The sequence below is a fragment of the Perognathus longimembris genome, chromosome 22 (genome assembly GCF_023159225.1).
Source record: "Perognathus longimembris pacificus isolate PPM17 chromosome 22, ASM2315922v1, whole genome shotgun sequence".
NCBI classification, from domain to species: domain Eukaryota; kingdom Metazoa; phylum Chordata; class Mammalia; order Rodentia; family Heteromyidae; genus Perognathus; species Perognathus longimembris.
This window is the reverse complement of record NC_063182.1, coordinates 6,708,664-6,724,810: the sequence shown is the minus strand read 5'-3', so window position 1 is coordinate 6,724,810 and position 16,147 is coordinate 6,708,664. Positions and strand designations below refer to the sequence as shown.

The 16,147-nt window shown below is 38.7% G+C and overlaps 1 protein-coding gene and 1 long non-coding RNA gene across 3 annotated transcripts in view; both read right to left on the bottom strand.

Moving 5' to 3' along the window:
* Diaph1 (diaphanous related formin 1) overlaps window positions 1-16,147 on the bottom strand; it is a 96,097-nt gene that overhangs the window by 14,892 nt on the left and 65,058 nt on the right. For both annotated transcript variants that reach the window (XM_048331015.1, XM_048331014.1), the window contains one exon: window positions 5,011-5,109. In XM_048331015.1, the coding sequence (XP_048186972.1) occupies window positions 5,011-5,109 (99 nt within the window). The remainder of the gene's footprint in view (window positions 1-5,010; window positions 5,110-16,147) is intronic.
* On the bottom strand, window positions 12,356-15,683 carry LOC125339792. Its single transcript, XR_007208619.1, has 3 exons — window positions 14,441-15,683; window positions 14,322-14,325; window positions 12,356-12,486 (listed from the first exon to the last, which is right to left on the bottom strand). It is a non-coding gene; the product is annotated as an uncharacterized LOC125339792 (long non-coding RNA).

Below are 16,147 nucleotides of genomic sequence, written 5' to 3'. Positions count from 1 at the left end.
CCATTACCATTATTATGGCTAGACCCCTACTGCTCTTGCTTCCTGCTCCTCCCGCTCTCCCTAGCTCAGCTGTCTCATTTCTCTATTCATACCTCTGGGCTGATACATGCAATAGCCTCTGCATTTGCAATGGTATCACTCCAAGCACCCCACACTACTCTCCCCCCTCTTCTTGGCAGCTCCCACTCTTCCAATTGTCCCACCACTTACTCTTTCAGTGAAGTGAGGTCCTACTTTTCTTCACTGAAAATAACTTAAGCCATTTGTCAAATCCTTGCTCAAATTCTATGTCTATTAAAAATTGAGCATTGAGGGCTCTTAGCTAGAGACTGGACGAGGCTTAGAGAAGGACTGTTCTGGAATCAGAACAGAAGAAAGCTGTGCCAGCCCTTCTAAGTTTAACAGCATATACTTGCATATACACACACCCTATGTACTCATCCTTCTCTCATACTTGATGGCTCTACAGCACTTCTGCACACTCACAGTCAACTTGTATCTCTGTGTGTGTGTTTTAAATTTGTTTTGTTTTTTTAAAATTCGAGTGCTGGGGCTTGGAACTTGGGGGCTTTGTCTGTACTCTCAACTTGGCTTTTTTTGCTCAAGACTACCATTAGAGCCACACCTTCCCTTTCAGCTTTCTGCTGATTAATGAGATAAGCGTCACCTGGACTTTTCCCCCTGGGCTGGCTTCAAACCACGATCCTTAGGTCTCAGCCTCCTGAGCAGGTAGGATTACAGGTATGAGCTACAAGTGCTCAGCTAATTCTCTCCCATCTTAAAACAACAATAACAACAACAACTTAGCCAGGTGCTAACAGCTCATGTCTATAATCCTAGCTACTCAGAAGGCTGAGATCTGAGGATTGAAGTTGGAAGCTAGTTTGGGCAGGAAAGTCTGGAAGACTTATCTCCAATTAACTACCACCCCCACCCACCCCCCAAAAAACCTGGAAGTGGAGCCATTGCTCAAGTGATAGAGCATCAGCCTTGAGCACAAAGGCTCAGGGACAGCATCCAGGCCCTGAGTTCAAGCCCCAGAACCAGCACCAAAACACAACACTCTTAATGGCCCTTACCCAATGACCTTGTCTTACTATCAACATCTTTCTTGTCTTCACTGTATAACATTCTGAAAATGTAATCATTTATTTAATTCCATTTATAAATGGTTATTTTTTGACTGATATACTGAAAAGATGGCATCTACTGAGAGGGTATATGTCAGCTTCAACCCTGCCATCTCTTACCCATATCTGCTAGACACCATAGGGAAAGAATCCATTCTTGGTGAATTTTACTAGTTACTAGCAAGTGGTACTGCTTTTCAAGGGGAAAGGAACCGGGGGGGGGGGGGGGGGGGGGAAAGGGTGAGAGGGAAGGGAGGAAGAGGGGAAGGAGAGAGATCTACAGTCACGTCCTTTATCCCACAATACTGAGCCCCATTAATTCTGTATCCTTTCTTATCCTGTGCCTTCCTTTGCATCCTTACTCCCTTTTAAGGCTCTGATTACCTCACCTACTTCAAAACAATAACAAAATTTCTGTCTAGTCTTTTTCCTGCCCAGTGATCCAGACTAAAAAACCATTGCCAAAGCAGCCTTCCTAAAAATTATATAGGATTATAACACTTTTCTGGATTAAGTTTTTAATCAATAACTTTTCTACCTTTACTCAGCTATACTCATCAACTTGCAGTTCTGGAACTGCAAAATATTATATTTCACATCTCATGATCCCACATCTCTTTAGTTAATTTCTTAATTTTTTCAACTCATTTTACACCAGCCTTTCTGCAGGTGTTTGAATGTTCTAGCACAACTCTATTAGAGCACTCAGAGATCTGTGCTATTATTATTATTACTATTATTATTTTTTGTCAGTCATGGGGCTTGACCTTTGGGCCTGGGCACTGTCCCTGAGCTCTTTTTTTTTTTTTTTTTTTTTTTGCCAGTCCTGGGCCTTAGACTCAGGGCCTGAGCACTGTCCCTGGCTTCTTTTTGCTCAAAGCTAGCACTCTGCCACCTGAGCCACAGCGCCACTTCTGGCCGTTTTCTATATATGTGGTGCTCAGGAATCAAACCCAGGGCTTCATGTACATGACAAGCACTCTTGCCACTAGGCCATATTCCCAGCCCCTGTCCCTGAGCTCTTGAGCTCAAGGTTAGTGCTCTACCACTTGAGCCACAGCACCACTTCCTGTTTTTCTGGTGGTTAATTTGAGATAAAGAGTCACATGGACTTTCCTGCCTGGGCTGGCTTTGGAACCTGGATCCTCAGATCTCGCCCTCCTGAGTAGCTAGGATTATAGACGTGAGCCACCAGCGCCATGGTCCAAGAGGATAATAACTATATCTAAATAGCAGACACTCAAGTCACGTTGAATCACAGATTCTACTTCCCCAGGCCATCCTACTCTAACTCAATTACTGTTTCTTTCTTCTTTTGGTTGGTAGTGGGGCTTGAACTCAGGGCCCTGGCCCTATTCCTGAGCTCTTTTTGCTCAAGGCTAGTACTCTACCACTTTAAGCCACAGTGCCACTTCCAGTTTTCTGGTAGTTAATTGGAGGTAAGAATCTCACGGACTTTCCTGCCTGGGCTGGCTTCGAACTATGATACTCAGCAGCCTCCTGAGTAGCTAGCATTACATGTGTGAGCTCTAAATTTTTTTCATTTGGTTTTCCATATGGAGATCACTCTATTGGGAATAATAACATACTATATCATGGGTCTTTCACCATTTTTAAAACAATAACTGCTCATGTTTTTATTTCTAGAGATATTCCTTTCCTGGGAAGAGGAACTAAAACTTTTTAGTCTCCATAAAAGGACTCATCCACAGACACTTTTTAATAATAATATTTGTTGATAATAAGTAATCTAATATTATATAGTCAAGAATAATGCTTACTGTTTTTTTCACTAGGTCAGTGTCACTTTGCCCAAGTCACAACATTTGAACTTCAGTTTTCTCATTTGGAGAGATGAGGACAGTAACTACATTATAATATTTTGAGTGTTCAGAAATATATACCTTTTCATGTTTAGGAAAACATGCCTTGAGTGTGCACATCCCTCAATTTTTGGTTGAACAAGAATTTAAATCTCCATTACTCAGCATACAGTAAGTAAACAGTTGAAATGAGCAACAAAAAGAAGCCATTCCTCTGACTACCAATAAATATTAGTTATATCAATTTTGTAGGGACATTTCTGACCTGAAATTTTCTATCAGAGTTCTGAATATAGATGTAGCAAGTTCAAAAGAGAAGAACTTTCTGGAGCTACTATCCCATTTTGTGAAGCATAGAACTTGCTTCATTTATTCTAAACTGCAGAGTACATTTAATTTAATTGAAGCTAATCTAGTATCTGCATTACTGATCACAAGTGGCTTCAATACCTGTGGTAGATTTTTTGTGGCTGCCTTAGAAAGAGTAACGGCTGTGAAATGAAGTTTCCTACAAGCTCTATGATCAGGCAAATTCCTTGATATAACCTGCAGTGCCTCCAAAAGGATTAAACCAGATGCTGGAAACTCACACTGCTATGCTGCCTGGCACAGAACAAGAATTCAACAAATGGAAGTTTTATATTGAGGGGCCTTAAACACAAAAGAATTAAATTCTCAGTTACTCAAGATTATGGGTTATCTTTGAGCCCCACCCCCACCCCCCACTGGTATAGGGGTTTGAACTCAGGGCCTCAAGCTTGCTCAGTTGGCACTCTACCTTGAGCCATGCTTCCAATTTGACTTTTTGATTGTTATTCTGGAGATGGAGTCTCATGAACTTTTCTGTTTGAGCTGACTTTGAGCCTTGATCCTTTGGATCTCAAGCTCCTGAGTAACTAGGATTATAGGAGTGAGCTATTGGGGCCTGCTTGAATCCAACACTTTAAAACTCTTTTACTGTTGTTTCTTCTATTATTCATTTGTTTTATCTTCATTTTTATTACTTTTTTATCAGCAGACATTTGTTGTACGAAAGAGGCTTCACTGCAATATTTCTAACACACATTGACTGCATCCTGATCAAGTTTACCCCCCATCAATGTGTCTTCCCTACCCACCCACTTCTTAAACCTTCTCAACAAATTTCATTGTCCTGTTTTCACAAACACAAACTTTGATCATATTCATCTACATTCATCCTCTACATTAACCCTCCCTCTCCTACTGGTACTTTTCCCCAGCTCAAAAGAGACGGTTTTGCTTTCCTATCATTCATTTTATTGTGTATACCAAAGGGTATCACCATGGTATTTCAGACATGCACTTATTATATTTTAATCAGACTAACCTTCTCTATTGCTTTCTTTGTCCCTGTCCAGCTTAAGATTCCTTGTGCTATCCTCAGACATAAATTCAATGTTCGAAATTACTCACCCTCCTCTCCTCTTGTCCTTATTCTCCTAAACAGTCCCTATAGTGAGAATCAGATTCTATGTATACATATACAATGTATGTGTTTATTTATGTATATAGGTGTAAAGATCTATATCTATGTCCATGAATATGTATATCTTTTACTTCTAGCTTCCATAAACAATCAAAAACATGTTATTTGGCCTTTTAGGGGTGGGGGGAGCACTAGGGCTTGAACTCAGGGCCTAGGCACTGTCCCTGAACCTTTGTGCTCAAGGCTAGTGCTCTACCACTTGAGCCATAGCTCCACTTCCAGCCTTGTTGTGGTTAATCCAAGATAAGACTCTCATAGACTTTCCTGCCTAGGCTGAGGATGACTTTGAACTGTGATCCTTAGATCTCAGCCTCCTGAGTAGCTAGGATTACAGAGGTGACCCACTGATGTCCATGCAGTATTGGCTCTTTAACCTTGGCTTATTCTGCTTCACATCATGTTCTTTAATTCCATCCGAATTCCTACAAATGACATTATTCCATTTTTCTTTATACTTAGGTAATACTCTATGGTGTATACATACTCAACAGAATTAAGTTATTGGAGAACAATTCCTTCACATTTCAAATAGGACTGCAGAGTTACTCACAAAGATTCTGGGCTGTCTTTGAATCCAACACTTTTAACTCTTTTACTTTTTTCTTTTGCACAGATTTCTTTTCTTCTCCACCTTCCTGATCCTTCTTGGCTAGTGAGGGAAAAGATCATAAACACATGATTAAGGATAAGCCACCCCTGCCTTACTGAACTATTTTCCAGCCAAAATGGCCCTTCATCTCCTCTCCATTATAATGGTCTCCTCATTGTATTTTTCTAATCTCTTTAGCCACTCTTCTATTTTATTACTGACTGCCCCCACTAGACAATCATTTTCATTTCTTTAATAGTTACCAATAATGCTTTCCTACTTATATATTATATCTTTATAGGGATTAGAAAACATTCTGTAAAGAACCAGATAATATTTAGGCGGTGGAGGCTAGATGGCCTGTCCCAATTTCTTAACCCTGTCACTGTAGCCTGAATACAGCAGAAGACAATAAAAATATTGTGTTCTAGTAAAACTTTATTCACAAAAATATTCAAAATAGTCAATCAATGAAGAGTAGCTTGCTAACCCCTTTTTCCACAGGCTTCCACTGTTATCCTTTTGTCTATGAAAAATTCTTTCTTAAGCTCCATCATGAACTTGATTTCCTCTATATAAAATTTTTCTAACTTTCTCTAACTGCCTATAATCTCTCTTAATCCCCAGTGAATTTAATACCTCTATATAGCATGTCCTCTCACGGATATTGCTAGAAGTATATAGTCTTCTTTCCTCTATAAGGGCTTTGCTATTTATCTTTGCAAACCCCATGGCATAACATTCCCAGTAGGATCCCAATGTTCAAGTATCACCTTAGTGAAAACATAGAAGGTATAATACTTATTTCCTTCTACTCTTCCTAGATTATCCAAAGCAGTATATTCAGACCTTTCCATGAAGTCTTCCTTGTTAAAGGTATTCACTCTCTGCTTTGATTAAGCTAATATTCATGGTATTAGCTATCTAAAACGTATCCAATAATTGTTCCATTTTTGTGGCTTTTCATGAGTATTATCTTGTTATTTTTAAAGCTTGCATTACTTTATACTGTGTATACTTTGTCTCACCCGATTTTGAACTTTAAAGGCATGAATAAAATATTTTATTATACCACTCCCTCAGCAGCTAATACTACAGTAATATTCACTAGACATGGTTGATATTGGGTCTTAGGATGTTAAGTACAAAAAAAAAAAAGAAGGAAATAGGAACGATTAGGAGCAGATATAATTGTAACATAATTTTTCTTATAGTGTAACTTGGTGTCACCGTTTTAGAACTGGGAGCTATGGAAAAAGCTCTGAAAGGAAAATCAAAAACTTACTAAACTGGTTGCTTTTCAACAGAGAATATTAAATAGAAATAAGGTTTCTACATTTCATAAAAATTATCAAAACACTGATAGCATAAGACTGAAATAAAATTATGCATGTCTATTATAAGAGCAGCAGCTAAAAAAGTAATACTATAAATAAATCAAAACGGAATATTAAAAAATGCTCAAAGAAGTCAGAAATATACACCTGCAATCCCAGCACTCAGGAGTCTGAGGCACAAGGTTCAAAGCACAAACACTGCTTGTGCTACACATATGGAGTTCCAGGATAGCCTGGGCTACTTAAAGACCTTGCCTTAAAAAACAAAAACAAGGGTAAAAGGCATGTAAGAAAAGGCACAATAAAAAGTGATTTCTTATTTGTTCATTTTTTTTCCAGTCCTGGGACTTAAACTCGGGGCCTGAGCACCATTCTTGAGTTTTTTTTTTAATCAAGGCTACCACTCTACCACTTGAGCCACTGCACCACTTCCAGCTTTTTCTGTGTACGTGGTTCCAAGGAATTGAACCCAGGGTTTCCTGCATGCTAAGTAAGCACTGTACCACAAGGCCACACTCCTGGCCCAAAAGTGATTTTTTTTTTTAAAGTGAGGAGATTAAAAAAATAAAAAAAAAACAGCAGTAGTTGAGTAAGCAAGTTGAAGGTATTGGACAGGTAGGAATAGAAAACCATTTTCATTAAATAAACACCCACATATAACAACAACAAAAACAGTAACAACAAAAAAACTCACCGTACATATTCCAACAGCCCACAGAAGAGTAAGAAAGCAGCAATAGGCAAATGACAAATACTAAAATGGCAAACTTTTGTCCTAACATATCATAATTACCTTTACCATAAGTGATGTAACTTAAGTAGATGATTAAGTACATTAATAAACAATTTAAAAATAAACATTATGCTGTCTATAATAAATATATTTCAGGTACTGGTGGCTCATGCCTGTAATCCTAGCTATTCAGGAGGCTGAGATCTGAAGATCACAGTCCAATCCAGCTTAGGCAGAAAAGTCCTTGAGATTCATCTCCAATTAACCACCAAATAACTGCAAGTGGAGCTGTGGCTCAAGTGGTAGAGCACTATCCTCGAGCAAAAAAGCTCAAGAACAGTATCCAAGCCCTGTGTTCAAGCCCCATGACGCTGCCCCCACGTATACACACGAAAGAAAAAATATTTACCTCAAAGACAAGTAGGCTCAAAATAACAAACTGTATACATAAACCATGCACATGATGTTAAAACAGTCAGAATAACTAGAAAAGGGCATGGTAGAGATTGGGAAGACTGAGTTTCACAGTCAGTCCATGCAAAAACTTAGCATTGGAGCATGGAGCAAGGCCCCAAGTACCTCCCCCCAAGTAAGAAAATGTTCATAGCAGAAGCATCACAAATAAAAACCAAGATGTACATACAATCTAATTCACGCCTGTCAACTGATAAATGACACATAGAAAGGAACAAAATGTTGATACATGCAATACAGGTGAACCTTGCAAACATTATGATTAATGAAAGAAGTCAGAAACAAGGGGCACGTATTGTATGATATTGATAATGAAATGATAGGCAAATCCATGAGAACAAAAAGATTAGCAATTGCCATATTGAGGGGAACAAGTAGAGCCTCATAGTGGATCAAAATTCCTGTAAGTACAATGAGCATGTTCTAGAATTAGGAGAAGTGGCTGTGTATGTGCATATATATATATATATACACACACACACGTATACATATATAAAACAGGATACTACAAGTGGAAAATCTAGTGCGTGAATTCAATCGATACAATAAATAACTATATGCATATTCACAGTCACTTATATAATTATAGAAAAATCTAAATTATGGAAAAATCTAAATACAAAACAAACTTTGGGGTAGGCAACAATTTCTTAGGTTAAGATACAATAGTATAAATTACTGGAAGGGAGAGAAGAGAGGGAGGGGAAGAGAAAGAGGAAAGGGAGAGAAAGGGAGGGAGGGAGGGAAGCAGGGAGAGAGGAAGAAAGGGAAGTAGAGAGAGAGGGAGGGAAGGATGGAAGATCATACGAATATGAACGGAAACAAGAAATTTCATTTCTAATGATGGGCCCAAGTCCCCATGGCAAGATATTTTAAAGTGCTGGCCTAATGCTTTGAAAACAAGCTTTAACATTTAAAACAGTTCAGCAGACAATGGTAAAGTGGCCCACAGAGGTAAACGCAGCTCGAATACCAGTTTGATTGCTCTATGGAGCAAGGGTGGACTGTCAAGGTCCAATGACTGTACAAAGTGGGGAGTATTAAAGGAGATGCTCCCCTTGTTCAGCTGGGGAAAGCAAAGGCTGTATACATACTTAGCATTAAAGGCAAAACCATTTGCCCAAACTGAAGACGAGAAAACAAATAATAAACACAACTTGAAGGAGACAACAGAATCAGCTCATAGAATTTTTAAGCTAAAGAGTGTTAGCATGTTGAAAAACATAGACGGAAAGGGCAGGGCCATGGCTGAAGTGGTAAAGTGTCTGTGGCCTGGAGTTCAAAACTCAGTATCATCAGAAGGAAAGGGGCGGGGGGGGGGGGGGAGATAGCAAGTAGAGTGTGGTGGTGCACATCTACAATTAAGGAAGGAAAATCTTGAGTTCAAGGCTAGTAAAGGCTATATAATATTGAGATCCTGCCTCAAGAAAACAAAAAAAAAAGTATCTTAAAATCATCACGTTAAGCAAACTAAAATAATTAGGCAAGCACTTTCTTTCTTAAGAAAGCAAAGCATCCCATGTTTTCTCATGTAGGAACTCAAAACAAATGAATACAAAGCCATGGAAGGGGCATTGAGGGGAAGGAAGGGACTCGGGTAGGTGATGGGACAAGCAAAGTATGGAGGCACGTGTGACAATGTCAAAGTGGAACCCATTATTCTGAACAACCAACACATGTCAATCAAAGATGCAAAATCAGAGGAAAATAAAAGATGATAGTTCACCAGAGTTTATTTTAAAATATCAATGGGCATTCTACAGTTAAAAAAAAGATTACAACTGAAAAGAAGAGCTCAGCAGAGGTGTTTGATAAGAGGCCACAGAAGTTAGTGAACTGGAAGAGGCTAAGATCAAACTTAAGAAAAGAGGTAAAGAAAAACAAAAAATAAGCATATAAGAGACGTGAGAACCGTGAAAAGCTCCAGAGACTGGACGACTGTGCAACTGGAAACCAAGAAAGAGAAAATAGCTGGTGCATCATTACCAAAAGTGATGAGAGATTTCAGCACACAAAATGAAGAAGCCCAGAGAAATCTAGGGATAAACACAGAGATAAACACCTGGCACATTATCAGAGTTAAAAGGATTTCTTTTCTATTTTTAAAAATGGTACTGGGGTTTAAACTCAGAGGCTTGCACTTGGCAGGCTCTCTGCCATTTTAGCCATGCCTCCAAGTTCTTTATCTTTTTAGTTATATTTTGAGTAATGTCTCATGTTTCTGCCTGGGTGCCCTCCGCCTGTAATCTTACCTGTGTAACTGGAACCGCCGGTGTATACCACCATGCCCAGCTTAATGATTGAGACGGGGGTCCTATTAATTTTTGCTCAAGCTGGCCTGATCTTCATGATTACCTCCCAAGTAGCTGGCATTAGGCATGTGTCACCATGCCTGGCTTTTGCTTTTGTAATAGGGAGGTCAAATCTGGCCAGTGCCATCATTAACTGTGGAGGGGCATCAGATTGACTCCAGCTCAGATTAGAGCAGAAGCCAACTCCATCTCCACTAAGGCCTCCCCCACCCTATCCAGGGAAGCTCCCCTTTATTATGATACATTATGTAAATTGACCACCTGGAGGCCTGGGAGGTTCAAGGGAACCTGTGCCCTCCTATGAGTAGGCGAATCCACCTGCATCTTGTGAGCCCCGCCAAATCCATGCGCCAATTCTAACTAGAATGATAGGTTGGTTCAAACAGATACTATGAGACAGACTGTAACTCTATTGGCCACCTGCGTGTGGCCTAGCGTGCTCTGTAAGAGCTGTATCCTCATTGGTCACCTGAGTGTGGCAAGTTTGACTGTGATGTTTGCCTTATAACCCGACCCTGAGTGTGGCCCGGGGCGCTGGTGCGCGCAGTCCCAGCTCCTGAGTCGGGGCTGCAGCCCTGGCCAGCCAGCCTGCTTCTTATGGTTGTGGTCCCAGCTCCCGAGTCTGGGCCATGACCCTGGCCAGTCAGTATACTTTTTACTTCCCCAATAAATCCATCTTTTTACTTGAGACTGTCTCTGAGTGGTGGACTCGTGGAGGTATGGGGGATGCCCCCACCCTCGGACCCCATTACATTGTGGTCCCCTCCCTTGGGGGGGGGTTCCCCATTACACTTTATTCTTTTCTTTTTCCAGTACTGGGTGTTTGAACTTTGGGGCTTTTATCGATGCTTCCAGCTCCCCGGCTCAGAAATAAATTACATTATAATGCAATAATACATTAATACATTATAATAATGTATAATAATACATAATAATACATATTATAATGTAATAAATTACATTAAATGAACAATGACAAAGTTCTTAACAAAGAAAAAGATGAAAAATCCTTTAAACATAGATAAAGATATAGTCAGTCAAGATACAGAGAACGCATTACTAGCAGAATTGAGTTAAAATAAATGCTAACTGGAGCATTGATTCAAGCAAAAGAAGAACTGTATTTCAAAAGGCACCTAGAAATGCAAACAGGAAGGAAAACCACAGCAAAGATATTAAGTGAATACTGATTTTTAAAAAATAGTGAAAATGTTTGTGGGACTTAAAATATGTGCAGAATTAAATGCGAGATGTTACGAACTCTAAAGGAAAGCATACAGTAAATAAGTTAAAATATTGTAAAGTTCTAGTGTCATATAGAAAATAATCAAAATTATAAATTGTGTTACAGAGTATAATAAGTCAATTGTGCATGTTGTCTAAAGAATCCAGTAGGAAAACAGTAAATAAAAATAGGAGAATGAAAAAATAATTTAAAAGTTTTAAGTAATTCCATAAGAAGACAAGAATGGATAAAAGGATATAAAATCAGGAAAACTAAACCAAACAAAATAAACAGTAATAAACTATAATTAAGTTCAAATGTATTAAACATACTACCAAAAAAGATTAAAATAAATAGACTGAATTGACCACTCACTAACGTATGTGCTGCTTACAAGGGAAACATCTTAAGTATAATACATATATGTTTACAGTAAAATAGTGGCCGAAGATACAGAAAGCAAGAGAAATACCAAAGGAAGCTGCTGTTGGCATTCAAGTATTAACAGAGAAGCCACCATTAATAATTGTCATGAATGAACATATTCTATATAATACAGGGGAAGCCACAAGGAAGACATCACAATTCTAAATCCAAATGCAGGCAAGAATTTGGTTTCAAAATGTAAAAAAAAAATAATGGCTGACTTAAAAGGCAAATCAACAACTGGAGTAAAAAAACACCATTTGTACAAAAACTACTGAAACAAGCAGTCACAGACTTCAGAAAGAGAAATATGAATACGTCTAACAAACTTGATCTAATTGGTAGTATCATAAAAATACATCTAACAATGCTTAGGCATTTTATATGTGCATGGCACATTTTCTAAAATTGATTATATGCTTGGTAAAAGCAAATCCCAATGAATATCAAAGAACAATCATTCCAAGTATGATTAGAAATACTAGAATTCAATGAAGCGATAAATATAAAATACCTAAATCATTTGGACATTAAGCAAATATCTAAACAACTAAAGTTAGGAAGGACTAAAGACAAAATATTTTAAATGGAATGAAATCAATACATGACACAGAACAATGGAACACACAGAAAACACAAACTAAGATGGTAGACACAAATATTTCAAGTAACATTAACTAGAAATAAACTATATGTTCCAATTAAGGCCAAAATTGTCTGTGCTCCATTGTTTCTCACTGTGTGATATCCCCTGATTTGTGAAGACTATGCCAACAAGAAGGCCACCATCACCTGCTGTGGTCCCTCCACATGACCAGAAGCTTCCCACAGTAGAATCTTGGCTCCTCCCCTAAAACTGACATTGAAGAGTTTGCTTATACCCAAGAGGCTTAGTGTCTAATGTACCTCATACTCAATAAATCAAGAGAGCTCTTTATTGATCTGCCACTTGAGCCACACATATGAGACTAGAAAAGTCTCATATGCTACTTACTAGAAAACCATCTAGATTAAGGATATAGAAAGGCTGAAGTAAAAGGAGTAAGTATAATGTTACATGAGGCAAATCCTAATAGAAGATAGCTGAAGTTGCAAAATAATATTTAAGGCCAACGAAAAAGTATAAAAGATAATTCCTCTATAATTATTTTTTTAAGAAAAAAAGTGTTAAGATGTAAGAATTTTAATCAGGCATAGTGACGTGCACCTATAATCCCAACTCTCAGGAAGCTGAGATTCAGAGAATCAAAGTTGAAATCTAGCCCAGGCTGAAAAGTCCATGACCATGAGTCTCCATCTCCAAAGTAACCACCAAAAAAACAAGGTTGGAGGTGTGGCTCAAATGGGAGAGAATCAACTGAGCTTATTTGAGTTCAAGCCATGGCCCTATCAAAAATAAATTTTAAAAAACATATGGGCTGGGAATATGGCCTAGTGGTAGACAGCTTGCCTAGCATGCACGGAGCCCTGGGTTCCGTTCCTCAGAAGCACATATAAAGAAAAAGCCAGAAGTGATGTTGTGGCTCAAGTGGTAGAGTCCTAGCCTTGAGCAAAAAGAAGCCAGGGAAGTGCCCAGGACCTGAGTTCAAGCCCCAGGACTGGCAAAAAAAAAAAAAAAAAAAAAAAAGTAAGCAAGTATGGTAGTACATACCTACATACCTGTAATTCCAGTGTTTGGGAGGCTAAGGCAGAAAGATGCTGAATTTGAGGCAGCATGGGCTACACAATGTGTTTGAAGGCAGCCAGGGCCACAAATAAGAAATGTATGCACTGCCCTACCTATGAAACTGTAACCTCTCTGTACATCACTCTGACAATAAAGAAATGGAAAAAACAACAACAACAAAAAAAACAAGCAGAGGTTCACACCTGCAATCCTAGCTATTCAGGAAGCTGAGATATGAGGACTGTGGTTTGAAGCCAGCCCAGTCAGGAAAATACAGGAGAGAAGATTCTTATCTCCAATTAAATACAAAAAAAAGTGGAGCTGTGGCTTAAGTGGTAGAGGGTTATTAGCCTTGAACACAAAAGCTCAGGGTCAAGTTCCAGGATCAAGGGGATAAGGGTGGGGGAAGCACCTAGGTGATAAGTAGCAAAACTTGAAGTCTATAGATTCGTAACTACTTTCTGTTAATTTCCTACTTCTGATAATCATCCTGTGGTTGTAAATGGACACTGAAGAATCATAAAGCGGCATCATGCCTGCAATTTGCTCTTAAATGGTTCAGAAGAAAGTGAACGTGTGTGTGTGCATGAACATAGAAAAAAATTAGGCAAATATAAAATGGCAACATTTTGAAGAATATGGCAACGTACAGGATTTTTTCTATATTATTCTACAACTTTTCTATAAGTTCTGAAATGCCATGGGGCAGGGGGTGCTGGTCCTGAGGCTTAAACTGAGCTTCTGTGCTCCAGGCTTGTGCTCTACCACTTGAGCCACAGCTCCACTTGTTGTGTGTGTGTGTGTGTGTGTGTGTGTGTGTGTGTGTGTGTGTGTGTGTGTGTGTGTGTGTGTGTGTGTGTGCGCGCGTGCGTGCGTGTGTGGGCACACATGCTTAATTGGAGGTCAGAGTCTCCCTGGTGGACTTTCCTGGCTGGGCTGGCTCTGAACAGCCATCCTCAGATCTCAGCCTCCTAAGTAGCTAGGATTCCAGGTGTGAACCACCAATACCCAGCTAAAAAATATATTTCCTAAAATATGTAAAGTAAAAACTGACAGCATTACATTGCAAAGTGCAATGCATAGAAAACTTTAATTTTACTTTTCTCCACATCTGATGAAACAAAAAATAAGAATATGGAAGATGTAAACACAACAAAAAGAAACTAATGGACGTATACAGAGCGCTTCACAAAACGAAAATAAAAATGTTCTTTAAACTATTTTTTTAAAGACTCAAATTATAAAAGTACTGACCAGAACACACTTATCTAAAAGTAAGAAAAACAAAACTCCCTGAAAACTGCCAAGTGGTAAACAGAATAATGACCTCCAAAGATGTCTACATCTGAATTCCTGGAACCTATGAATATAAAACTTCACATAGCCAAAGGGGCTTTATGGGTGTGAATAATTTAAAGATCCCAGATGAGAGGATTATTTTGGATTATCTAAACCAGTCCGAATATAAATGAAAGGATTATTATAAGAAGGAGACAGGAGGGTCAGGGTCAGAGAGATGTGATGGAGAAAAATTTGAAGATACGCTGCAGGCTTTAGTGTGGAATAGGGAGCCAAAGCCAAGAAAGGAAGCTAGAAGCTGGAAAAGGCTCTCCTTTACAGCCCCAGATGGACACACAACATGGCTAGGATTTCAGGACCTATAGCCTCCAGAGCTTAAAGAATAAAATTCTCCAGAAGTGAAAGGTGTTAAGTTTGGGTAACTAGTGTTAACAGCAGCAGAAAACAAATACACAGCATGTATGTAGATGAGGCTCTTTTATGTAACCCATTGAAAAGAGCTGGAGATGTAGCTGAGTGGTAGAGGGCTTGCCTAGTATGTTCAAAGCTGGGCTCCATTCTCTTAGCACTAAAAAGAGAAATTTGCTGAACTAAGTAATAACTAGTAGGCAATATATTGTAGGCTGGATTCTGCACTCCCCAAATTAACACAATGAAGTCCTAAGCCCCCACACCTCAGAATGTGGTTAAACTTGTAGTTAGGGTCCCTAAGTTAAAACTTAATCAGGCATTAGAATGGTTTCTCACCCAGTCTGACTGGTGTCCTTACAAGAGGAGAAAATTTGGAATAATTACAAAATTAGAAATAAGCGTATCGAAGAAAAAAATCATATGAGGGTACAACCAAAAAATGCCCCTCTGCAAGCCAAGAGAGGTCTCAGAAGAAACTGAGTCAGCTAACACCTTTTCCTCAGATTTCTATCCTCTAGAACTGTGAGAAAGCAACACACTTCCTACTAGAACTTCACTGAAGCGCCTACAAGATTATTTTAAGTGGAAATGTACAATCTCAAAAGCATGTATGAAGGAAAAAAAAGCATGTATGAAGGAAAAAAGACTGACAACAAAGGATTAAAGAACTTATTTCAAGAAATTAGAATAAGAAAACAATTTTTTTAATACAGGTAAGGATAGAAATGCATGAAATCTCTAATACACCAAAAATTAGTGGGTTGTTTTTTTTTGAAGATCAGTTAATTCAATACACCTCTGGCAAGACTGAACAATATTTAACAATGAGAAGGGGCTGACAGATTAGATATAGATAGTTGGTTATTCATTTCAACACTTGGAAATGAATAGCCAACATCAGGAACAAAATACTAGACTGGGACCTGGGAAGCAGTTAAGTGAGATTTGTCTCAGAGGTCTGCTGAATTCACTGCTAAGATGTCAATTCATCCCAGATTACTTTATAGAATGAACACAATAAAAATCCTAGTAGGTTTAATTTTCAAATTGGTAATCTGATTTTAGATTTATGTGGGATAAGAAAGGTCCAAGAAGAGGTAGGATTGGTTTACACTTATTTTCATGTCAATGGTACTGAGTTTGAACTTGGTCTGATGATTTAGCAGGCAGGCACTATACCACTTGAGCCAGTGCCAGTCCTCTATGATCCTCCCA